The 27,295-nt window shown below is 39.5% G+C and overlaps 1 protein-coding gene across 6 annotated transcripts in view; it reads left to right on the top strand.

Annotated features, from left to right (window-relative positions):
• dpp6a (dipeptidyl-peptidase 6a) overlaps positions 1-27,295 on the top strand; it is a 310,510-nt gene that overhangs the window by 220,285 nt on the left and 62,930 nt on the right. For all 6 annotated transcript variants that reach the window (XM_008396391.3, XM_008396394.3, XM_008396392.3 and 3 more), the window contains 2 exons: positions 15,918-16,032; positions 25,895-25,993. In XM_008396391.3, the coding sequence (XP_008394613.1) occupies positions 15,918-16,032; positions 25,895-25,993 (214 nt within the window). The remainder of the gene's footprint in view (positions 1-15,917; positions 16,033-25,894; positions 25,994-27,295) is intronic.

The following is a 27,295-nucleotide window of genomic DNA, read 5'->3' as shown; positions in this document are numbered from 1 at the left end:
AGGCAACAGCTCTACCAACTGCACCACTGTGCAGCCCGTTTTAATGAGATATAAATTTTATTTTCAGTTTTTCTCGTTTTCTTGTTTAAATGGCTGCTGTAGAAAAAGCATCCAACATGTTTTTCTTCCAGGTTTATGAATTTAGAGATAAAAACTGTAGATATTAGCTTCTGCAGCAGTGAGGACAGTTTCTACTCTGCATAATAAGACAACTTTTGTGTTTGAACTGTTAAAATAGGCAGGTTTAAGCGTTTTTAGTGGAAGTCTTGACTATTTGCAGAATCAGCTCTGAATACTAAGAGTCCAGTTTACTTTCTAACGCTTTGTGAATATTAAACATGACATAAAAGCTGTTTGAAAGCTAAAACTCTCTAATATTGTTGAGAGCTGATCATAATTTATTCATCAGCATCTTTCTGAAGACGGTCGCAGTCAAAACGAACAGGAAGCCAAGTTGGAGGCAGAGCTGAAGAGAAGCGGAGTAAAGTGATTTCAGTAACGGTGCAAAGTGTTTGCTGCATCTTCTCGATCTCCAAAAGGGAGAAAAGGCTCAGCAGATGGAAAATAGATTTAAAATAACAAACTTGATGTTTCATTTTGGCCTTCAACCTCATAGATTTTGAGTTAATTGCAAAAGATAATTTGACCAAAAATAAAAAGAAGCAAAAATACACAAAGATCTGAGCGGCAGCTACAGGAAGTGTGTGATTTTTCTTGAATGTTTTATTTTACTAGTGAATCTCATCTCATTTCCTACCAGAACAAAATGATTAGATTAGATTTCTAAAGAAAATCTGCCGGCGATGAGAATAATTTTGGGTTTTTTCTTGTGAAAGGGGAGTTTTCCCCTCCACTGTCGCCCCATGCATGCTGAATGACCTGCTGCTGGATTTCCTTAAACCATTTGAATAATTAACTGACTAGCATTCAGCTTCTGTGCACCACAAACGTCCAGAAAACTGCAAAACAGCTGAAACACTGAGTTCCTATAAAACCCAACATGTTCAGAGTTCAGTCACCAACATATTTGTTGTGTTTTGATGATTTTGATGATCCATCCATTTTCTTGCACCCTTTTTCCCTCAGTGGGGTCGGGACGTGCTGGTGCCTCTCCAGCTGATGTTTCGGGCGAGAGGCGGGGTCACCTGGACAGGTCACCTGGACAGGTCGCCAGTCTGTCGCAGGGCAACACAGAGACACACACACTCACACCTAGGGGCAATTTGGAGAGGCCAATTAACCTGACAGTCATGTTTTTGGACTGTGGGAGGAAACCGGAGTACCTGGAGAAAACCCACCATGCACAGGGAGACTCCATGCAGAAAGACCCCAGGCCGGGAATCGAACCCAGAACCTTCTTGCTGCAAGGCAACAGCTCTACCAACTGCGCCACTGTGCAGCCGGATTTTGATGATGTTACATAAAAAATTTAAAGTTTATTCTTTTCTCAATTGAGCCAGACCAGTTTACCTGCTGATTGATTGTCCCACCTGAGCTGTGAAACTCTGCAGCTCATCCAGAGTTGCAGTGCTGACTCTTTGTTTAGATAGATGGCTGTGTCAGTCTTTTCCTGCTTTTATTCACAGAATGGCTTGATTTACATTGGGATTCGGTTTTAAATGTGACTTCTGAAGGTCAGAATGTTACGAATACAAACCAGATTTTTTAGATTTTTCCTTGTAAAAACTTTTAACAAAACCATTTATTTGTTATGCGCTGCTTTTTGTTGGTCTGTCTTTGCTTGTAATGAGACAAAATGTGAAGAAAAGCTAAAGGAACATGACTGTTTCTGCTCAGTCGCTGTGGAAATGTGACAATATGGACAAACGGACGTATTGAATGGATCCATGTTTGGACTCTGCAGTCCTGTCCTTTCCCCGTCCTTCGGGTTTTTGCAGAAAACTTGCAGTGCGTATTCGGTGCCCTCGGTGTTGTGGCCGTAATACGTGACCTCACTCATAAATGCGTAAGCAGCCTCCTCTGTGGGCACGGTTTGAAAGCGGAGAAAGATCCCCAAACACTGCTGGTATTATTCTGTCGCAGGTGAAATCAGGTGATTTTCATTTTTATTCTCAGCAGAAAGAAAAATACTTTCTCTTCAGCGTCGGGGCCTTTGTCGCTCTGAGAGCTCTTCAGCCAAACACTCTGATATGAAAGAGACTGGGAGTCTATTCTGTGGACATCAATGGTCATATTTTCCTGTCTGAGGAAGGGATAAAAAACACAGCAGGCCAGAAAGCATTAGCCTGGATAAACATCAACAAGAGCAGCAGCCTCTTTTTATTAGCCCCCCGCTCCTGGAAGCAGTGGGTTGTGGGGCGTTTTATTTCCCGGAAGCGAGCGGCGGCGGCTGGCGCTGCCGCATATTGTTTCCATGACTGCAATTTATTTTGCAGGAGGGCAACAACAAGTGTGAGTTATTGAATGAAGGCTGATAGATAAGAACAATAGGGAAAGATGCTTTTCAATTTGAAATTGTTCTGTAGAGATGCGGCACACGCTGCCGCCTGGCCGCGGTGAATACCAATGGCAGTGGGTGTGGGCTGTGGGGACAAACAGCACTCTGCAGTGAAGTGCTCCCTCCAGTCTGTCTATCCGCTCTGTATTCCACCCCACTCGCCGTTTTCCACAGTGGCTCGGATGACTTTCCAGTTAGTTTGCAGATGGGAAGTTTCCATGCAGAAACACTCGAGTGAGCTTGAGCAGCAGCAAACCCGCATCTCATAAAACTTAAGTAGCAGGTGAGCAGATAAAAAGAGTAAACTGATCTTTATGCAGCCGATGCTCTGAGTGGTGGCAGGTGAATTTCGTTTTGTGCCCTCCTGACTTCCAGCAGCCACAGCTGGAAGGGACCGATTTCTGTTTCGGAGACTCTTTGCTCTTAATTTGGATTGTGAGGTACGGCGGTGGCGGTGGGTGTTATGGGCTTAAAGTTTTACGGCAATATTTTGTCGCACGATTGTGATAACGACGGAAAATGGTAATCGCTGCCCCGCAAGCACAAATACGGCTCTTTAAAAACATTCTCATTTGTAATGCGCTTCTTTAGGACACCAGTCACACAAAGAAGTGTGATTTGTATGACTGTCTTTAATCGTACTTTCAAATTAATTAATATTTATTGACACCTTTAATGAAAAAGCAGAGCATAAAAATGGTAAAAAATAATAATCCAGGCAATATCAACAGTTTCAGGGGCTTTTAAACATTAAAAATTGGAATTTGTCATGACAAGAATAAAAATGTATCACGATAAATGATACAATAAATGCCGGCCTCCGATTCATAAACTATCTAAATATCCAAATTTGTCTCCTCTTCTGCTCACCTCGCAGGTTTTCTTTAGGATTTATGTCTAAGAACTGAAAACATCGTAGAAAAATGTTTTCTTCAGGGTCCTTAAAAAGTCTTAAATTCACATCTAAAATGAAGGCCTTAAAAAGTCTTAAATTCACATATCTAATGAAGGCCGTAAAAGGTCTTAAATTCACATATCCAAAACGAAGGCCTTAAAAAGTCTTAAATTCACATATAAACAAAGGCATTAAATTCACATATATAAAACAAAGGCCTTAAAAAGTCTTAAATTCACGTATCTAGAATGAAGGCCTTTAAAAAGTCTTGAATTCACATATAAAAAAAATGAAGGCCTTAAAAAGTCTTAAATTCACGTATCTAAAAAATGAAGGCCTTAAAAAGTCTTAAATTCACATATCTAAAATGAAGGCCTTAAAAAGTCTTAAATTCACATATCTAAAATGAAGGCCTTAAGTCTTGAATTTGTTAAAAATCAGATCTTTTTTGTCATTATGTAGTGCTTTTTTTCATGCGGGACTTTTTTTTTGTCAGGCGAAAGTTTAAGTCACATGCTAATATACCCTTGCTAGCTTGCTAGCTTTTTGCATCAACAGGCTAATAAGTGCAACTATTTACAAAAAACTTAAATCTCTCGATATGTTTATTTATGTGTAAGCATTCTAGATTTGTTTTGATACAGGTCTTAAATTGTATTCATCATGGTCTTAAAGTCTTAAGTTTAAGTTGCTAAAGCCTGTTTCTGCTTTGTTTAACCAAGTGAAAGCCCAGTTTAAGTCGTCAAGGAGACGCTTTAAGCAGTTTATTTAAAATATTTTTGTATTTCAAAGAGCAAATGATGCCGTGTTGTCTAAAACGTTTCCCAGGGCTTTTCCTAGCAGCAGGGTTTGTCCTCTACTGTACTTAAAAGTGGGCATGGAATAATTTCCAACACACTGATCCTCTGTTTCATAGCAGACACACCTGGAGCGGAAACTTTGTCTCGTGAATAAACTAATATTTTTATAGATTTTCATATTTTTGGTGGCAGGACAGACGTTTTCCTTCATGTTTCATTTCCAACTAAAGGCTTTTCAAAGAGTGGCAGACAGATGTGCGTGCTCTTGGTTTATTTGGAAGCTGTTATTTTTTGATAAAAGCTTATCGGGCTGAGTCGAAAGGCTGCTTATGCACAGTCACCAGTTCAGACCTGCACCCAACTGGAGCCTTACTGACTGTTTCCCTAGAGAAACAGAAACCTTTAATGATGAATCTGTTTGACTCCCAGTCTTTGGGGTAAAACCTGTGCAAACAGTTTGCTGCTTGGTGATCTGTTTATGGAGTGTATGTGTTTAAGTTGACACTTTGGATTTGCCTTCTGAGGCGTATTGAGATGGAAAAACTGCAGGCGGTGATATTGACTTAAGCCACACAGGTTATTGTGGAGTTTGTCGTCTGTAATCTATGTGGATCTAATTTAAACAACAGAGGGAAAGTTTCAGATTTGCAAACCCCAGAGGCTTCTAAAACTCATCATCCTCAGTCCAAAATATCCACAATACTTTCTGTGGACGTGTCAAAAACATTTCAGGCTGTTTTTTAAAGGGCTCAACCTGAGATCATTGATGGTCTCTTCATTTTTATCCATTTTCCAGTTAAATAGTGAAGACAAGTCAGGAGAAAGTTTCAAAACCTGGAACTCAATCCAGGAATTTAAAGGCCATTTGTGCAGTCTGGTTGTTTTTGGAAATGTACATTCAGCTCAAAATCACTTTATTTATCCCAAAGGAAAATGAATTGTTGTTTTTAACTCATCTAATTATCTTGTTGTGGATGGTGAAGATGTGGGCAGGATGGATTTCCTGTAGCACTCAATCATGCAGTGACTATGAATAGTCCTCTGACTGAAGACTGCTTGCTGCTGTGTGACAGTTTCATTAGCTGCTACGGCTAATCCGGCTAAAGAAGAAGAATCGTCAAAATACCGATTCACAGACTCATTGATTTGGTTTAGACACAGGTAAAAAAACATTTATCACTACACTGTATTATGGATAAACATGCAGGAGGAACATTTGGAAAGGCTAATCTAAGTAAAAACTAAAGAAAACCAACATGTTGTCTTATCTGAGGAACTTTATGCTCACAAACACAAATGTTTAGTTTATTTACATTGAGCTGCAGCATCGTCCACGCATCACTTCATTACATCACTAAAACATCTTCAGAATGAAATAAAAACAAATAAACATACATAAACTTTATATTTCCAAATAAGTCGTCACACATCAACTGAGAAAACATCCCAGCAAAAAGGTCTCGTACATAAAAACGTAAATATATTTGCTCTTTAATCTCTTCGGTTCTGCCTCCAACTTGACCTCTTGACCTTTTGTGAGTGGAACCGTCTGCAGACGTATTTAGATGAATAAATTATGATCATTCTCAACAAAGTCAAACTGCTTTAATGTCATGTTTAGTATTCAAAGGAAGCTGAGATGATTTTAGTTTGAATCTTTTTAACCAAAGTAACTTAAATGTAGGTGTCAAAATTATGTCTTTTTATGATATCTTTCACATTTAAGGCAATATTTTCATGAATTACTACAATAAAGGTACATAAAAAAAGATAAAAGTTGAAAGATTTTACTTCTTGGTATATGTAAATTGAGTACTCTCCATTTTTTACACAACACTAAGCAAATTAATTGCATAAACTTAATGTAACAGCAAATTAAAAACCAGTTCTAACAGGTTTTTGTCACTTAATGGTCCTTAAACAGTAGCTGCACAAAAAGTTAAACTGAGGAATAACTCTGGTTATTTCCCACCCTGAGAGGTAAACGTAGGTCTTTTGTCGAGCAGAGCCTCATAAAGTTTTGCTCATATACTTTCCCTCATCTGACGGACGCGGAGACGCTCACCGCTGCGTGGAAAGGTGACGAAACGGGGAGAAACTCACTCCGGCTGTATTGTTTTTGTTTTCCTAAGAAGAAGAATCTGTGTGAGGACTGACAAATTGAAATTTGCCCTCATGCGTTATGCATGAGATGCGAGCAGGGGACGCGCTCCCCATGCGCGTGTGCCTCATCGCTTGCTTAGCTGTGTCATTAAGTGTTTACCATGCAGAAGAGCTATAGCCATAGGGATAAATACCCTGTTTATTTCCACTGTTTCCATAGTGATGATCAAACAGACTAAATGTGATTAATTGCCTCTGCACAATGTGGACTGGCATATAAAGGAGCCCTGAGTTTATAGGGCTGTAAAAAAATCGTATTTATTGGTAAAATATGATGTTTTTCTTTTTATGTTGCTGAATATTCTTTGCTTTATTAAAAACAAGCAGCTGTGATTTCAGACGGCAGAGAGAGGTCAGGCGCTCGCTAATGGACGGGAGGAGATTCATACTCGAATCAAACAAATCAGGTGGAAAAACCTCAAAAAGTAACATTTGCATCTACACACACACACACACACACCCGGTCCGGTTGTAAATTAGCTCTCTCCTGTCTTGGAAAAACAAACAAGACGGCTTGTCTGTTTGCAGCCCATCGCTTCGCCCGGCATGGACAAGAATGACAAGCCTGCCTCGAGGAATCCGGATGCTTTTTGACCTGTGAAACGCAGATAAACCCAGGCGAGTTCGATTTTTAAATCTTTAATTTAAAGAAAAACAAACCAGGGTGAGAGGGGAAACAGAAAAGGAACCCGAGAGAAAAAAAAAATAAAATAAAAGAAGGGAGACAATTTCAGATTAACGTGTTCATGGTTCTGCAGAAATCAAGTCGGTTTGAGGAGGATTAAACAAGCGGAGATACTAAATCCCTCAATTTTGGGCCTGGACCACATCTTCTACACTTTGAGAGAGAGAAACTGAAACCATCAGATAATAAGCTCTGCTTTAATCATGTAACCCTTTCATTGTCAAGCGTTTATTCATTTGCCGTCACTGAGAGGCGGATTCAACTCCCAGCACAAAACATTCAATTTTTATATAACTTTATGTACATGGCAATGTTATTATTTTGTTTTGTAACTGTGTCTTTGTGTAAGAGCAAGAAGAAAGCTGTTGTTGACAGAAAGATGTCAGTCCTCCCAGGAAATTGTTGTAATCAGACGCAGCAAACAAGCTGAAGTTGTGCTGCTCAGATGTAACAATAAATTTAAATTAACAATATTTAAAATCCCTTAAGATGAACTAATCTCTAAATTGGACTTTTACAGTGGCATTTTTATGTTATTGTGCAAATTGTGATATTTTTATGTAAACAATATAAGTGCTAGACTCTTGTGTGGAATAAAAAAATTAATAAAAGTCACTAGAGGGGCCTGGAAAGTTGCTAAACATAACGTATTTAGTCACAAAATATAATCAAGTTGAGAGGTGGGCGATATGGACTTAGATTATTATCGCGATAATTAAGATGATAAAAAATAATTGTAATTTTGTCGGTAACTGTACGGCTGTGACTGCGATATTAACGCCACAAACACAAATGCTGTTCTTGAAAAACGGCCATTTGAAACACTTAATTAAAGAAGGTTGATTTATATCACTGATCTGCACGCAGTAACAGCATTTAATCATATTTTCAAATTTATTGATGCACTCATGGAACCAATAGCGGATTAATAAGCAAAAATAACATTTCGGATCATACTATATATTTTTTTTTATTTACAGTCCAATTAAATTTATCAGGAAAATTTCACAAAAGTTTCACGATAAATGATCAACCATACGATAAATGCCCGCCCCAAGCCTCCACTCATCCCCACTTTGACCACGTCCCTCATTGTATTTTGGCCCCGCCCACTTTTGGGGTATTTTTTTTTTCAACAAATTTTGGGGGCGGGGTTTTACCTCTACATGGATTTAGTTTTACTTTAAAAGCATTTTTCAATAAAAGTCACACTTTATTTTTTATGAAACTGGCGTCCTGATAAAGTTCATTTTGAATGGATGTTGTTTTTTACCTGAGAAGTAAGTTTTTTTATCGTCATTTGCGATCAAATGACAATAAATGACGGAGAAATACAATGGTATCATTTAGATAAAAGCTTATAAATGTGCTAAAATGGTCCAGTCAAAGCCAAGACCTAAATCCAACCAAGAAATTATGCCAGTATGTGGCAAGAAAGTTGGCAAGGACACGATCTCCATTCAGTCTGACTGAGCCAGAGCTGTTAATCAGAGAAAAATCTGCCAGAAATGACAGAATCGAGATGTGAAAAGCTGGTAGAGACATTCCCAAGAAGTTACTTCGTTACTGCAAGATCTCGTTATGCCTCGACTGGAGGGAAAAAAAAAAAAAACAGTGCACGTCTGTGTGTAATTTAATCTATCATTCTGTTTTTGCCTCTTATCGGTACACCTCAGTGTTTAAAGCCATACATCTACAAAAGTTTCTCGAAGAGAAAGCCTTTCATAAACCCTCAGGCGTCCTTAGTTCCTATTAAATTTGTAGAGTAAAAGACTTTTATCTTCCTCCATTTCTCCCAGCTACATGTTTCAGTCTACATCTGAGCTGAGAGACATGGGTCTTATTATTTTATGAGCTGGATCTCTTTCCCGATTGTCTGGGCCCTGTTGCAAGTTTGATCCGTTCAGTTGGCAGCTTGTGCGAGCGAACAGCAGGTGTCTGTCAGGGAAGAAGTCCTTATTCTCTGCAGATCGACTCCTGGCATGCTGCTGCTGCACTCCGAGGCTTCCTTTGCAGAGGAATGCTGCTCTCTTTGTTTGCTGCAGTCTCCTTGAATGGCCGCTCTCTCCTCTGATGTGACTTTCCATGCGTTGTCGTAGAAGCGGCTTAAAATATGAACAATGCCAGAAATCCAGAAGGTTGCAGATATTTTCTACGATTAAGCACTCATTATGTTTTTAGAGACGTTTTCTTCTCGTCTTCAGGTAAAATACATGAAGTCAGGTTAGCATCATAAAGCTAACATTATTGTAGCCGCAGCGCCTACCAGCCTGTTATCAGCTGCGTTTCATTACATTAAGGCTGTAGTGATACAATAATCTCACGATACGATACGATGTATATTGTGATATTCAGCAAACGATACAATTCAATACACTTTTGCGATTTTCTGAAAGATTTTAGAGGGACAGAGTCATTTTGGTGACATTTTGTGACTGTTATAGAGTTGGATTTAACTGAAAACTGATTAAAAGCACCAACTACACAACACCTGGCTCTGGTTGGACACAGACTTAAAGTGGACAGCTGGACAAAACGAATCAAAGAAGTGGTGAGAAAACATGTTTCTTTTAATTGAAACAGTACAAACTGTAGCTTACATGCATTGGTAAAGTAAATAAAGTCACCAAGTACCTGCTCTGAATAGTTTGATACCTTTTTAACTTAACATCTGAAGGAATCACTCTAAGCCTGATGACCGAATCACTCTCCCGGTGAAGCAAGCAGTGAGTGAGCAAGGTGAAGGTTGGACGTTACGATACTTCTGGATGAATATCGATTTTTTTTCTAGGAAAAAAAATATTGCTATATATCGCAAAATCGATATTATTACACAGCCCTACATTACATGTGCGTAAAAAATTTTCAATATTCCGCTAATGTTGAAAAAATATGATTTTGCAATTGTGGCGTTTCCACTAAATAAGAAACGCAATTAAAACCACATGTGAATAAGTTTGTTCATGCAGTAAGTCATTAAAAAACATGACGTCCAATATATAGATTCATGTAAAATTATATATAAATAAAAGACAATATTTTCAAGAATCTGCATGAAATATAAACATTATAAATTTATAAATTGCATTTCAATCAATAGATTGCATAATACGTGAAAATGAGCTTGATAAATTCCATTCTGGTGATTTTTTTATAATAATCATTTTGTCTATGGTTTTGGTTGTATGTGTGTCTTTTATTTCCGTTTTATTTATTGTTTTCTAAATGATCTTCCAGTTCCAGTGTTAAGTTGTTGGTTTTTAACCATATTACCTGAAAATGGTCTCAAAACAACATTATTGTTGTTTATCACAATAGTTTCAGGGATAATTTATCGTCCAGATAAATTAGATATTTATTAATCGATATCTAGTGAGGACCGTCTAATCCTGTCTGAACGGAGACCCGTCACTGAGGTGCAGACAGAGTTGTACATTCAGAAAAGCAGTGGGGCGAGGACACACCCTGTGGGACGCCAGAGCTGATGCTGCTGTCGGTCAATCAGGAATCCGGTGATCCACCGACACATGCAGCACATCAAACTTCAACAACTTGCATCGAGATAACAGACTTCTCTGCACATCATCCTGTTTTCTTCTGACGACTGCGAAGCATAAAGTCTTTATAAAAACAACGGTGCCCTTTCCATTTCCGCAGTCGGAGACAGACAGCTTGACTAATTAGAAACAAAGTTCAGCCGACAGCCAATTAAGAGTAAACAAGCCACTGAAGCTGCAAAACAGCTAAAATAGCTTTTATTTGTAGCTAATGAGCTAAACAGTTTTTCAAAAAGAGAAATTGTACCAACGCAGTATGATGTTTTAAATTATGCTAACAACTGGACTCCTGAAAAAGGAGCAAAATTAGCTTTCTGTGTTAATCCTGAGGGCTAATCACTGAACTCAGGGAAGCAGACAGGCTGAAAACCTTGCCTAACCTTCCCAATCCCGCCTCTATGATCTATAATTATAATAACAAATGGACTAATTAGCCAGGCCTGATGTGCTGAAGTAATGTAGAGGTGATTACAAGCGACCGGCAGGAACAAGAATTAAAAAAAAGACAGATGAGATGGAGAAAAATAAAAAAAAAGGAACAAGTGGCACATCAGACCTTGCTGGAACATTGAATAAATAAAATGTTAGGAGGCTGAAGGGAAGATTCGCTGACGGGAAGGGTTGAAGCGTGACCAAAACATGACAGAGAGGGTGCAGAAGTCTGAGGGATACAGCCCCAAACCTGAATAAAAACAAGATGCCAGTCTGTTTCAGTTCTCACCCACTGTCATGTGCGAATGTGCAGAGTGAGCGCCGACATTACTGCTGTTTATTCAAGCCACAGAGTGTGAAACATGACACTGAGCCAGGGGTGAGTGTGGAGCTGCTGCATGCTGAAAAGGGGAGAATAGAGATCTGTTTCCATCACTTTACAGGTCAACTATAACCTTTATTCTCTACACATTCACCCAAAGCAAGGATTCTGTCATCTATCGCTTTACATTTATACATCGAATCCAAATCAAATTTAATTTGGACTTAAACACTGTAAATAGAAGATATTTTAAATAGCCGAAATAAAACACCGCAACCAAAAACGATAAACGCAAATAAAAGCTACACACAACCCAAACACTAAATGCATACAAATACACTTCTCAAAAAAATAAAGGGAACACTTAAACAACACAATATAACTCCAAGTAAATCAAACTTCTGTGAAATCAAACTGTCCACTTAGGAAGCAACGGGGACCCTCGTCGGGTCAATCAGTGTTGCTTCCTAAGTGGACAGTTTGATTTCACAGAAGTTTGATTTACTTGGAGTTATATTGTGTTGTTTAAGTGTTCCCTTTATTTTTTTGAGCAGTGTACATTCACTCAATTCAATTATGTAACTTTTTTTTCCAGTGTCTATTCTAAGTTTTATACAAATCATATCGCTGTGTATCGTTATCGCCACCCATCACAATATATATCGGGATAAGAATTTTATGCACTATCGCATATTCCTAATATTAAGGCATTTTTGGTATTTGAACTTTTAAAATGAGCGATTTTATGGGTTGGAAGTAGGGCGGTAACGATTCCTCAAATTATTTGAGCACCTCGATTGTTAAAATTTCTTGAGGAAAATGTATCTGCCTCAAAGCTTCTTTAAATTATGTTTTATTATTTAGCGCACCGTGTTCTGGCCGGGTGATTATTTATATTGCGCAACATTCTCACGTTGTTGACGAAAGCTGAGTTTTAGCAGCAAACCGTCCAGTCTGGGAGGATTTTACTGACTCTGGGTTTTTATAGTTTTTCGGGGGACCAATAAGCATCCTTAAAATAACTGGTGCGATGGTTGGAGTACGGCGGCTTTTCTCCTCCTGGAGCTGCTGCCTGGTGGCGGTGAAGAGCGCGGCGGGTGTACCTGTACAGGTGAGCGGATAAACTGAACACGGCGGGGAGCGGTTCTGTAGTCGATGCTTACTGCAAGTGTAGGTTTATGGGCGAACCGTAAAATACATTTCATATCACCTCGGTCTCAACAAACGGGTGGTGGAGCACTTTGTGGCGGCACAGAGAACAAAGCTATAAATGTCTGGGCAAGTTCAGAGTTCATGTATTAAATTGACTGAAGATGAAAACGTAAACTAAAAACTGGAGTATAGATATTTTTTATAAGCGCATTTGTGAGTTTGCCTCTTTATTATTGGATATAATTTCAGATTTTCGTGCAATTTTTCTTCAGGTTAACTTAGAAAGTGAGCTATTATTATTCTAAGTAAATTTTCTGGACTACTAGTCTGAAGTATTGGTGGTTTTTAGCGGCTGTGGTCCTTGACCTCCATGAGCACCAGAGGTTTACCGTGTAAAATAATAATAAACATGTTGCATCAGTCTAGCAGCAGGAGGAATAATTGTTTCTTTTCATTTCAACACATAAAGATTGTAAAGGTCAGCCAAGACGCACAGCTCTAGTTATTAGCCTATGAAAGGAAATCAGACTCGCCGCCGTAAACCCAGCAGACCTCACAGATGTACGGCATCACAATCCAAGTCCCAATAACCTTCTCCTTCTTGTGTCTGCTTGATGTGTCCTTCTTGGTCATCAAACACGCGTACCACTAACGAACTGGTTCTTGGTTTTAATGAATGTGGGTAATGGACAGTCTGGGCCTGATTGCCCTTATCTGCAGACTAATGATTTCCTGGGCTCTTTTCAATTATGTTGGGAAAGAGGTCACTAAAAGGTTTGTTTCTCAGCTCAGCCATTCGGCTTCATTAAAGCCTCGGTGTGTATTCATTAACACCGCAGTCATAGGTCCCTGAAGTGTGTGCTCTGCTTCGACATATTCTCCTTTACAAATAGATTAAAAAACGTATTAATCCTGCTCTAACTGTTTATACCTGATGAGGCTGCTGGCAGATTCCCTGCTATTAATGAGTTGGCACTTTGTTGTTTGGGGATGTTGGGGAGACATTCAGGACTTCTTGTTTCTTCATCAACATCTTGCATAATTTATCATCTTTCTGCCTTTTGTCACGTTACTATAACAAACGTCGTTGTAATTCATCCCTAGCTAAAATATTTTAAACCTCATATAATTTGGTCTAGTTTATAGTTAATTTTGTCTTTTCTTGAAGACAAAACGGTAACACTTTATTTGAAGGGGGGGTGAATAAGACTGTCATAACACTGTAATAAACATGTCATAACACTGTAATAAACATGTCATAACACTGTAATAAACATGTCATAACACTGTAATAAACATGTCATAACACCTGTCATGAACATGAATAAGACTTCATGAATATTTATGACTTGTCGTAAAGCGTCATTCGGTAAATTATGACACTTTTAATACAAAGTTGACATTATTCAAAATGTCTGTTATGACAACTTGACATTAACCAATAAATCATTACTGCTATAAATTTGTTATAAAAGTTTTACTAATTGCACTTTAAAAATTAGGTAACTTTATGTTATTAAAGGTAAAGTTTAAACAGTAATGATTTCTTGGTTAATGTCAAGTTGTCATAAAGACATTTTGAATGTCAACTTTGTATTAAAAGTGTCATAATTTACCGAATAACGCTTTATGACAACAGTCATAAATATTCATGAAGGCTTATTCATGTTCATGTCAGGTGTTATGACATGGTTATTACAGTGTTATGACATGTTTATTACAGTGTTATGACATGTTTATTACAGTGTTATGACATGGTTATTACAGTGTTATGACAGTCTTATTCACCCCCCTTCAAATAAAGTGTTCCCAACAAAACTAACTTGCAAGTGACTTTTCAGCAAGATGTAGGAGTTTGTTTTATTAAAGTTGATGAAGATGTTCTAGTTATAAGTTAAATAATTTTACAGTGGAACTAGTTCTCAATATTATGAAATTATTGACTTAAAACAAGCTTGTATATCTTGCTGAAAAGTTACTTTTGAGTTAGTTTTCTTATTCCAAGTCCACTAAGATATTTCCACTAGAAACTTGACCAGAAATATTTGGTAAAATTTTGCATTTCTGCAGCACAAAAACACAAAATCTAAGCTAAAACAAAGGAATGAGTTCTAACTAAATCCCTGACTTCCTCATTAAAAGTGTTTTTCAGTTGTGAATCTGCACATATTGATGTTGTCCTGATGTTTGCATTTCAGAATGTGAAACACAAACAGTTTTCTTACACACTGTGATTTGCATACAGTTGAATAATATGTTTTGTGTCTGCTGTATTTTTTGTGGCAGTCAAAGATTGCCCTGTACATCAGTTTTTCTTTGGAACATAACTTGTACTATTAGTGGAAAATTTGCAAATTCTCGAATTTTTTTTGTGGAGTATATTTGAAATATTTGAGAGAAAATGAAGACCCAATGCTTCTTGAGATGCCGGTGGTGGCCATTTGCAAGCCAGCCATTTATTTTTTTGGGGGGGTTTGATTGGCTGAACCCCAAAGATGGTTTCCACTGTTTGCGTTAGTTAATGCATATTCAATTACATTTGTTGTTTATTGTCTCAAAGCAATAATTGTACAAGCAAATCTTGAATTTGCTTGTACAAGACATTTTTAAAAAGTAGCATTAGCATAAAATTGGTCAGATTAATTCATTTGTCATCGGCGTACCGACCGATAGCTGGTGCTTAACTTTAGACGAGGTTTGACACCAGGCTTTACGAAGACAAAGCAGAGGCCGAAACAGCTTCCGAATGGAAACTTGGAGCGCGCTCATAATGATCCGTAGCTGCTGACTGCACTGTTTGGAACATTTTCTATAATAAATTGAGCAAATTTACTGCTTGCTTGGTAATTTCCCAGAACCACCTGCTGCAGATCACCATGTGTCAATCCATTTAATTCTGTTTTGCTTTGGGTATAAATACACCTCCTTAAGTTGCTCCCCGTGTTTCTGGGAGAGTTGCTCTGTTTAGTTTCAGCTTTTAAAGAGCCATTCCTCGTAGAGAACAACACCAAACCCCAATCAGCTCGTTGCTCTTTGGATTCATAGGTCAGGCAGATAAAATATGCCTCAAGGTTGCTCATTACTCAGAGCCGTTTTGCGAGCCCCCAAAGCTTCCTCTCTGCACCGTCGCCAAGCGTTGCAATTCACCGACGTGTCGTGAGCTCCATTTTTATCTGTCACATTCGTTTGCGTGTGATGGCTGCTGATGCTCGGCTCATTAAGGATTCCCTCCCCTCCCGCTGCCGCCGCCGCGTCTCCTTGAGGAGCTGCGACTCTGACTCATGTTCGTCCTTGACTCACGCCCCAATCTCGTCTTCCCAGGAGCGTTTACGTATCATCCGCTGTTTTGATGTTGCTCTTTTAGTTTCTCTTGTTCGTTTTCTGTTTTCGCCCTAATTAGCTCCATGTCATCGTTCACTGATGAGCTTTCTTCTCCTCTTCCGTCTCCTGCAGGAGCTGGTGGGCAGCAACCCTCCGCAGAGGAACTGGAAGGGAATAGCGATCGCCCTCCTTGTCATTCTGGTCATCTGCTCGCTGATCGTCACCTCCGTCATCCTGTTGACACCAGGTACAGCAACGGGCGGGGGTGGGGCCCCGCCACAGCGTGCGCTCCACATCGCTCTGTTTACACAGCCATTGTTATGCACAGACATGCCCATTAGAGTTCACAATCAATCTCCTCACAAACAATGCAGCGAACAAAGTGCCGGCGTCTTGCTGACTCCGTCCACCGAGGTGTTTACACTCCCGGTTTCCACGTGAACGCTTTCCCTTTAACAACCTCCTTGAGGTTGTTCTACTCCTCAAGGAGGTTGTTTTACTCCTCCAGGAGGTTCTTTACTCCTCCAGGAGGTTGTTTTACTCCTCCAGGAGGTTGTTCTACTCCTCCAGGAGGTTGTTTTACTCCTCCAGGAGGTTGTTTTACTCCTCCAGGAGGTTCTTTACTCCTCCAGGAGGTTGTTTTACTCCTCCAGGAGGTTGTTTTACTCCTCCAGGAGGTTCTTTACTCCTCCAGGAGGTTGTTTTACTCCTCCAGGAGGTTGTTTTACTCCTCCAGGAGGTTGGTTTTACTCCTCCAGGAGGTGGTTTTACTCCTCCAGGAGGTGGTTTTACTCCTCCAGGAGGTTGGTTTTACTCCTCCAGGAGGTTGGTTTTACTCCTCCAGGAGGTTGGTTTTACTCCTCCAGGAGGTTGTTTTACTCCTCCAGGAAGTTGTTTTACTCCTCCAGGAGGTTGTTTTACTCCTCCAGGAGGTTCTTTACTCCTCCAGGAGGTTGTTTTACTCCTCCAGGAGGTTCTTTACTCCTCCAGGAGGTTCTTTACTCCTCCAGGAGGTTGTTTTACTCCTCCAGGAGGTTCTTTACTCCTCCAGGAGGTTGTTTTACTCCTCCAGGAGGTTATTTACTCCTCCAGGAGGTTGTTTTACTCCTCCAGGAGGTTGGTTTACTCCTCCAGGAGGTTGTTTTACTCCTCCAGGAGGTTGGTTTACTCCTCCAGGAGGTTGTTTTACTCCTCCAGGAGGTTGTTTTACTCCTCCAGGAGGTTGTTTTACTCCTCCAGGAGGTTGTTTTACTTCTCCAGGAGGTTGTTTTACTCCTCCAGGAGATTGTTTTACTCCTCCAGGAGGTTGTTTTACTCCTCCAGGAGGTTGTTTTACTCCTCTGGGAGGTTGTTTTACTCCTCTAGGAGGTTGTTTTACTCCTCCAGGAGGTTGTTTTACCCCTCTAGGAGGTTGTTTTACTTCTCCAGGAGGTTGTTTTACTCCTCCAGGAGATTGTTTTACTCCTCCAGGAGGTTGTTTTACTCCTCCAGGAGGTTGTTTTACTCCTCTAGGAGGTTGTTTTACTCCTCTAGGAGGTTGTTTTACTCCTCCAGGAGGTTGTTTTACTCCTCCAGGAGGTTGTTTTACTCCTCTAGGAGGTTGTTTTACTCCTCCAGGAGGTTGTTTTACTCCTCCAGGAGGTTGTTTTACTCCTCCAGGAGGTTGTTTTACTCCTCTAGGAGGTTGTTTTACTCCTCCAGGAGGTTGTTTTACTCCTCCAGGAGGTTGTTTTACTCCTCTAGGAGGTTGTTTTACTCCTCCAGGAGGTTCTTTACTCCTCCAGGAGGTTGTTTTACTCCTCTAGGAGGTTGTTTTACTCCTCCAGGAGGTTGTTTTACTCCTCCAGGAGATTGTTTTATTCCTCCAGGAGGTTGTTTTACTCCTCCAGGAGGTTGTTTTACTCCTCCAGGAGGTTGGTTTTACTCCTCCAGGAGGTTGTTTTACTCCTCTAGGAGGTTGTTTTACTCCTCCAGGAGGTTGTTTTATTCCTCCAGGAGGTTGTTTTACTCCTCCAGGAGGTTGTTTTACTCCTCCAGGAGGTTGTTTTACTCCTCCAGGAGGTTGTTTTACTTCTCCAGGAGGTTGTTTTACTCCTCCAGGAGATTGTTTTACTCCTCCAGGAGGTTGTTTTACTCCTCCAGGAGGTTGTTTTACTCCTCTGGGAGGTTGTTTTACTCCTCTAGGAGGTTGTTTTACTCCTCCAGGAGGTTGTTTTACCCCTCTAGGAGGTTGTTTTACTTCTCCAGGAGGTTGTTTTACTCCTCCAGGAGATTGTTTTACTCCTCCAGGAGGTTGTTTTACTCCTCCAGGAGGTTCTTTACTCCTCCAGGAGGTTGTTTTACTCCTCCAGGAGGTTGTTTTACTCCTCTAGGAGGTTGTTTTACTCCTCTAGGAGGTTGTTTTACTCCTCCAGGAGGTTGTTTTACTCCTCCAGGAGGTTGTTTTACTCCTCCAGGAGGTTGTTTTACTCCTCTGGGAGGTTGTTTTACTCCTCCGGGAGGTTGTTTTATTCCTCCAGGAGGTTGTTTTATTCCTCCAGGAGGTTGTTTTACTCCTCCAGGAGGTTGTTTTACTCCTCCAGGAGGTTCTTTACTCCTCCAGGAGGTTGTTTTACTCCTCCAGGAGGTTGTTTTACTCCTCCAGGAGGTTCTTTACTCCTCCAGGAGGTTGTTTTACTCCTCCAGGAGGTTGTTTTACTCCTCCAGGAGGTTGTTTTACTCCTCCAGGAGGTTGTTTTACTCCTCTAGGAGGTTGTTTTACTCCTCTAGGAGGTTGTTTTACTCCTCCGGGAGGTTGTTTTACTCCTCCAGGAGGTTGTTTTACTCCTCTAGGAGGTTCTTTACTCCTCCAGGAGGTTGTTTTACTCCTCCAGGAGGTTGTTTTACTCCTCTAGGAGGTTGTTTTACTCCTCCAGGAGGTTGTTTTACTCCTCCAGGAGGTTGTTTCATTCCTCCAGGAGGTTGTTTTATTCCTCCAGGAGGTTGTTTTACTCCTCCAGGAGGTTGTTTTACTCCTCCAGGAGGTTCTTTACTCCTCCAGGAGGTTGTTTTACTCCTCCAGGAGGTTGTTTTACTCCTCCAGGAGGTTGTTTTACTCCTCTAGGAGGTTGTTTTACTTCTCCAGGATGTTGTTTTACTCCTTCAGGAGGTTCTTTACTCCTCCAGGAGGTTGTTTTACTCCTCCAGGAGGTTATTGTGGTTGTTTAATTGGATTCCTGAATTCTCCAAAGTTGAATGTGTCGTCATGTTTTTGTGCTCGCAGACTTATCAACACATTCTTTCTAACTTTTTGAGTTGCCAAGTTTGAAATTTTCGTCACTAGTTTTCATTTGTCGGAATAATTTGAGAAATCCTGAACATATTTGAATTTTGCACCTTTGCGTTGCAAAGTCGTTTATTGGAGATGAAATATGTTTCCTGCTTCTAGGAGGCGTTAAAAGGATGGATGCTTTTTCTTGAAAATATTCGAAAGTGGACACATTTTCGAGGGCGTCAACGTTTTTAAAGAGATTTTAAAATTCTGTTTTCTTAACGGAAGAATATACAATTTTCTCTAATATTTTTTGGGATAAAGGTGGAAAATATAACAAAATTATTATCCAACTATTGCTTCCCAGTACAGCTGCAATATTTTAGTAATAATCTTGTATTTAATCAATTATTCTGACAACTAATCAAGTAATCAGATAAAAAATATTGGCAGATTCTGCAGATTTCTCATTTAGTCATTAAAGTCTATTTTGTAAATATTCGAAATACAAAGCAAGTGAACAAATGTTATTTTTTTAGATATGAAAATAAACATTTAATGCCTAAAATGCAAAAACAAATCATTCCTTTGAACGTTTGATCATTTGTAGCCAACGATCTGAATAAAGATGCTTCTAACATGAACGTGTGAATTTCTCAGACATTTTTTCCTGACCTGTTGACTCTTTTTTTCAAGTAATTAATAATTGAACAGCAAAAGTTGCATCGTAGGAGAATTTTTCATAAGATTTTCAACCAGATGAAGCTAAAACTCGACTCCTTGAGGAGTTATTTTTTATCTTAAATGCAAAATTGATATGTTTTTTGTACAGTTTTGACCTAAACACAGGAACAATGCTGTAACATAATGACTGTAGATTTCAGTGGGCTTATGTCTTTAATGTTTTTTTATGTTTTTAATATTTTTAATTTCTTCTTCTTTCTTTTCGACGTTTTAATTATGTAATGTTTTTTTTTAATCTCTCTTTCTCACTGATTATTTCTGTTTTTATTTTAATTATGTAAAGCACTTTGAAATGCCTTGCTGCTGAAATGTGCTATACAAATAAAGATTGATTGATTGATTGATTGATTGATAACCCAGTTAAAACGCTGAAATGTTGCTTTAAAAAATGTCTGCCAACGTTAAAACTTTATAAGAAACGCTGAGATGTGAGGGACTGATGACGTCAAACAGGAAGCAACGTCTGAGAGCTGCTGGGTGAACTGGGTGAACTGGTTCTGTGGATGCCGGCTGTTCGCGCTGCTTCATCAGCTCCTCCTTTTCTTTTAAAGATAAAGCTTATTTTCTGCCAAGGCTAACTTTTAGGATAAGGAAAAACAAAACGCAGTTGTTTTGTTCTCAAGTATTCAAATTCCTTTAGAAAGGATGCTTCTCTCCGGAGCCAGTGCCGATCTCCAGACATGCAGCGGCAGAAATATTCCCTTCTGTGTGACAAAGGAATATTTTCTGGCTCGTCTCTGGGAGGAAATTATCTCCGCCACTTAAAACGAGTGTCTCCCTGTGTGGTGCTAATTCAGCTCCTTTAGTCTCATCTTTGCTTATTCACCACAAGCAGAAAAAAAAGTGGTTTCAGTCGGAGCGAACGCTTTATTTACAGAATATAGCTAAAGAACGAGAGGCCCACCTGTTGAAATATGAAGAATCCAGTTTTCTGCATGAAGCTGTTGTTAATTTTTATTCTAAAACGTGAATTTTTCTCATTTTTTGGTGGAAATTTGGTGGAATTTCTCCGATGTTGATTGCGCCATTTAAAACTAAAACGCAGACTATTTAAAGACGGAAGACATTTTGTTTTGAACCACTTGTAAACAATAAAAGCAGATTGTTTTTGTGGGCGTAAGGAAAGTGGGCTTTTAAATTAGGTGATTTTCTTTTCCCTTTAAGACAAACATGCTTCAGAGCTGTAAAATTGCAGAAAAGAAATTGAATTTGTTGTGCAAGTGGACCCAAGTGAAGTATTACCTCACAGTTAAAATGCTTTGGGGATGATTTTGCTATAAAAATGCTGAACCAGTGGTTATTCAGTACATCCTGTTTTGCTCCAATTATACTTGAAGAACCATTTTAGAAACAAAGGGAGGAAACGTTGAGCAGCTTTTTGTCTGAGGAGTTGTTTCCACTCGGTTAAGGGGTTAGCTTGATGGATGCTCCCCGTACAGGTTGGCAACCGGTTTCTAAGTGCACCTGACAGCCACTTTGTTCTCCTCCTCACACACACACACACACACACACACACACACATTGTGACTTTTGAACACCTCCTCCTCCTCTGACAATGTGCAACTTCTATACCTAAGAGGTTACTCTCTTCTCGGCACATCTAGGTCATACGTTTGCTGCCACTTTGGTTTTCTGACTGACGGCGTGCGGCTCAGTGAAACGGCGACGTGCAGTCAGAGTGAAAATAAAACAACTTTTTAGATAAACTCACAAAAAGGGGAAACGGTAGCAGGGTGGTTAGCTGTATAGAAAGTCCTACAAAACTGGGAAAATGGGGCAATATTATGCTAAATTGACTCTTTTGAGCTTTACATCATATTATAACATTATTCCCTCATCAAAAACACACCTGGGGATGCCTTGATTATTTCATGTGTGTCTGACAAGTCTTTTAATCTCCATGGCAACCAGTCAGCTGTACAAAACGCCTGGGTGGACCTAGCTCCGCCTTCGAGACGCAGCTCCTCCTCAGAGCTGAAGTTTCCAAGCGACCGAGCTTCCACCTTACACAGCAGCTCCTTCAGACTAGCCAGCAGCAATTAGCAAACACCTGGTGGATCAGAGGAAATCTTTAGCCTCCTTCGAGGTGAGGTTAGAATTTGAAATATGTAATCATGTAATGCAGAATCTACAATATATAAGACAACTTTAAAAATATCTATAATTGTCTAAACACAATTCTTATGAACCGTACGATAGACTGGATTATATATTTTTTCTCTTCTAACCCTGTTTATTAACCCAGAAAGTCCCTGCTTATTACTTTCTGTGGAACCTAGCCCCAAATTATTGATGGAAAGTTTGTCTATTTGTGTATTTTAAAAAGTAAATGCGTCTTGGGAAGCTAAAATAAGTGGCCTCAAAGCTACTTGGCTGGCATCTGCATGGGACTAGTGGGGCGTTCACACCGAACGCGTCCGACGCTTCCAGTTCGACGCGTTTGCACTTTGAAGTCAGACGTTGACAGTTTTTGCATGTCTTTCAAACTCTTCCACCCTCTCCTGCATATTTCGTCTAAATAAATAAATCATTTATTTAATGTGACTCAACGTTTTTGCTGGACGGATTTGGACAGCTCAAATGTGGGGAAATATTTTCAAACTTACCCAACTTTCCAACTTCCTCGCGGATCCCCGCCCATGTCGGGTCCTTTCTCTTCCTGTCTCTGAAGTCATAACTTGATTGGTCGTAGATTAGAGGACGAGAGCAAACGGCGACATTTAGTTTATCCTCCATAGTTCTTTCTTTTTTCTGAGAAAATGCACCACTAGGTGCTGCTGATGCTCCGCGATGAGCAGCGACGGTTCAGATTTTTCAACTTCAGCGTCGGACGACGAAACGTGTCATCGACGCGCCTTTGAATGTAAACCTGAGCGCAGCATTAGACTCGTCGTTTTTTTGTGTACGTTTCTATAAAGGAATTTAATGTTGTTGCTTTTCCATTGATCTTTCAGTTGCTGAAATGTGTTATTTTTAATCACCTTTCAGCAAACATGTAGATTAGAGGCAGCAACTATAAACTTCTTATATTAACCGATTCAGTAAATGTAAGAATATGAATGTTTTGTCGTTTAACAGTTTATATCTGGGACATTTGCATGTAGGAACTATTTTCTCTTAGCAAACAAAGGAAGTTGAAATAATTGGTTCTTAACCAGATGAGCCCATAATAAAAGATTATGTTAATTTCCAACAAATTACTCCTTGATTTAAATTATATCATTGCAAGAAGCTTTGAATGGATGAGATTTTAATGAAATCAAGACAAAGACGCCATTGAGAGGTGGATGTCAGAGAAAATAAGATTTAAAAAAATCTATAATTTGACTAAAAGTTGACGTTTTTAATAAAACATTGCAGGTTGAACTGGTGCTGAAAACTGCAGCTTCTTTCTCTGCCTTCTCCCTTCGCTCTGCAATGAGTGATTTTATGGAGCCGAAGATGATATGATGAGCATCGATGGATGAAATTAAGCTGAAATAAATTGCAGGAGGCACTTTCGGTAAATATGTGCGTCTGTGCTGACAAATAGAACCCATCCCAGTTTTATCAAGAGCCTGAGGGAGTTATACGATGAAGCCTTTGTTATTATGCTCGGCTGTGGCTTCTTCTTTTTTTATTTCTCATATAAGGTATTCCTGTTTGAAAGGTGAACAGCCTGTGGGGAGAAAGTTGTTAAGATGCAGTTTAAGGTAAAAAAAATGTGACAAAAGGACGTTATAGATTCTCTGCTTTTTGTTGTTGAGAGTTGGAGAGAATTTGGTCTTTTTCTGCTTCAAAAAGCTTTTCAAACCACAAAACCAGCCCGGGAATTTAACTTACGCGTTTAATTATCAGAACAGCAAGTTTATTTAGCCCTTTTTGTTGTATTTACGTGACAAATGGAAGGGATTTAATTGTATTGTAGTGCTGAAAGTGAAACGAGGACATTAAATTAAGTTTGGCTTTAAATTTCAATCATTAAAAGATAAAAAAAGTAGCTTTTAGTTATTTATATTCGCTGCTCTCTGCACTCAATTTTATGATTCAATCTGAGATTCTAACTGAGAAAAAACAGATTTATGATATTTATGGGTCTCATTTTCATGCACTAAATGTATTTTTAAATTCTCAGGTGTGAAGCAATAAAATGTTGCTTTTTGGGATCCATCTGTCTTTGTTCTTATTCTGTCACTTTAAATCTGGAAGGCGTATAAAATACAGTCAAATGAAAAAGTTTGGGCACCCCTATTAATATTAATCATTTTTATTTCTAGATATTTGGGTGTTTTGCAACAGCTATTTCAGTTTGATGTATCTAATTACTGTAATATTTCAGTATTGACGTTAGATTTATTGTACTAACAGAAAATATGCAATATGCATCAAAACAAAATTTGCAAAAATTTGGGTGTCCTTATCATTTTATTGATTTGAATAATCCTAACTACTTTTCACTGACTTACTGAAGCACAAAATTGGTTTGGTTACCTCATTACGCCCTGAACTTCATAGCCAGGTGTAGCCAATCATGAGAAAAGGTATTTAATGTGGCCAAATCCAAGATGTTCTCCTACTTGAATCTCTGAAGAGCGGCATCATGGGCACCTCAAAGCAGCTCTCAAATGATCTGAAAACAAAGATTGTTCAACATAGTTGTTTAGGGGAAAGATACAAAAAGTTGTCTCAGATTTAATGTCAGTTTCCACTGTGAGGAGCATAGTCAGGAAATGGAAGACCACTGGGACAGTTCTAGTTAAGCCCAGAAGGCCAAGAAAACTATCGGAGAGGCAGAGAAGAAGAATGGTGAGAGCCGTTGAGGACATCCCATAGACCACCTCCAAAGACCTGCAGCATCATCTTGCTGCAGATGGTGTCTCTGTGCATCGTTCAACAATTCAGGGCACTTTGCACAAGGAGAAGCTGTATGGGAGAGTGATGGGAAAGAAGCCGTTTCTGCAAGCACGCCACAAACGGAGCCACTTGAGGCTCTGTTTGTGAAGTCAGCTTCATTTTGGAATAAGGTCCTGTGGACTGATGAAACAAAGATGGAGTAGTTTGGTCATAAAAAGAGGCCTTATGCATGGCGGCAAAAAAACACAGCATTCCAAGAAAAACACTTGCTACCCACTGGGAAGTTTGGTGGAGGTTCCATCATGCTGTGGGGCTGTGTGGCCAGTGCCGGCACTGGGAATCTTGTTAACGATGAGGGTCGCATGGATTCCTCTCAATATCAACAGATTCTTGAGAATAATGTTCAAGAATCAGTTACGAAGTTGAAGTTACGCCGGGGATGGATATTTCAGCAAGACAACGATCCAAAACGCCGCTTCAAATCTACTCAGGCATTCATGCAGAGGAACAGTTACAATGTTCAGGACGGCCATCCAGTGCCCAGACCTGAATATCATTGAACATCTGGGATGATTTGAAGCGGGCTGTCCATGATCGACGACCATCAAACTGAACTGAACTGGAAAAATACCTTCATCCAGGATCCAGGATCTCATTAAAAGCTACAGGAAGCGACTAGAGGCTGTTATTTTTGCAAAAGGAGGATCTACTAACTATTTATGTCACTTTTCTGTTGAGGTGCCCGTATTTCTGCACCTGTCAAATGTTGTGTTAATGCGTACTGCACATTTTCTGTTAGTCCAATAAAACTCATTTCAATACTGAAATATTACTGTGTCCATACGTTATTGGTTGTTTCAAACTGAAAAAGCTGTTGCAAACATCCAAATATTTAGAGATAAAAATAAATGAGATCATTTGGGGTGCCCAAACTTTTTCATATGACTGTAATTAAAGACATAGCAACACAAATATTTGTTTTTCTCAACATTTCTTTTGCTATCCATGTTTTTATTCAAATCAGCTCCTCAAAATGTTTTCTACTGAAGATGTTTTATTGTTGCAAGTATTAAAATAAAAATACAATCACTTCAGAGTAAAACGCCAGAATCTCTGGGTGTTTTTCTATATTTATATAAAGGAGCTTATTTCTTTGGTTTACCAGAGAATCTGACTTTTTGTGGATACAATCTGAGCTAATCCAGAATTGTGCCTCCTCCCATCCTGCTACTGTTCTGCATGCTAACACCTACCTGCACTAAAACAGTCATTTCCTTTGCAGGTGAAGACGACCGTCTGGCTCTGAAAGGCAAGGTTACGGTTGGAGACCTCTTTCGAAAAGAATTCAAGGTTCATGACCCAAACGCCAAGTGGATCAGCAGTAAGTTGCTCTTATTAATCATTATTAATAAGTGATAGGTTAGATAGTCCTGTGGCTCTTAAAAAGCCAAAAATGAAATGCTTCTCATTAAGAATGAGAATAAAACATGAGTTCTTCAGAAGATTTTCTGCAGGTTCAAAGCATCTCTTTGAATGGAAAAAGGTCGCTGACCAACACAGAGAGAACATTTAAAACTATTTAACGCATAAAAGAAGGTCAACAGAAATGGCAAACGAGGTGGGAGGGGTTCTTCAGCAGAGCAGCCAAGAGTTGGGTTGTTTTAATGGCCTCATTAATTATGTAATGAGTTTTGTTTTATGTTTGGTACTAAACTGGCTGAGCCACGAGGAAATGTTGAAGGTGGATTGATTCAGTAAGTGATTTGTAGGCCACAGTTAAAATGTCCTCAGCGATATAAAACCAAGTGGAGGCGCTACTGTGTTTTTAATCTTGTTTAGTTGTGTAAAATTCACATTTTGCAGGTTTTTGTTCTTCTATTTTGGGTTTCTACTCCGTCTAAAAACAGCTCAAACACTTGAAAGCAAAAAACTTCCCAGTCATCTTTTTGGAAATACGTTCATGTTTTTTGGTGTCTGGAAAATTAGGCGTTTTGAAAACCTCTGCAATATAACGCCACGAATCTGGTGGCACTCCCTGTTTTCTAGCAACCCCAGCTGAGTTCCAGCACTTTACCTAGCAACCCAAACTGAACTCTAGCATGTTTGATCAGCTGGTTTTACCGCTGTACAATGGCTGCTGGAAAAGACAAGTGTTTTGTTGCTGACTTACCGTCCAGAAACCACTTGCTGCGTCCTTACTGGTTGTGCAGGAGGCTCCACTTCTGCTTTTCAAAGATCTACGGTTGTATAATTGCGCATCTGTTTGTAGCCATTTTCCTGTGTGAGTGTAAACATTGAGTTTAAGGCGTGGCTCGCAGCGGCTTATTTGTATTTAAAGTGACAAGAGGCTCTGAAAGTTGGATCAGTAAAATATATCATGCGTCTGGATGTTTTGGTTCATATCACACATTTTGAGCACATGGTGGACCGGCATCGACCCAAACTCTCGCCCGTTGAGTGCTGCCGTTTTCTGCCAGTTCTAGATGTCTCTGGTTCTACAAAGCTCATCCAGCTGGTTCCACTACCTCCTCTGCATGTAATAAAGTTCTGCTAATGAGCCACTGCAAATAAAACTTGCAGCATAGCATTTGACTTTGAGCACAGCTCCTGTAAGGAAACAAGTGGGAGTAGGCATTATGTGGATACAAGAAAAACGGCAAACGAAAGGTTCAATGCATCACCG

The sequence above is a fragment of the Poecilia reticulata genome, chromosome 20 (genome assembly GCF_904066995.2).
Source record: "Poecilia reticulata chromosome 20, P_reticulata-male-v2, whole genome shotgun sequence".
NCBI classification, from domain to species: Eukaryota; Metazoa; Chordata; class Actinopteri; order Cyprinodontiformes; family Poeciliidae; genus Poecilia; species Poecilia reticulata.
Note: the sequence above shows the minus strand (reverse complement) of the source record. Positions and strands in the feature narration are given on the sequence as shown.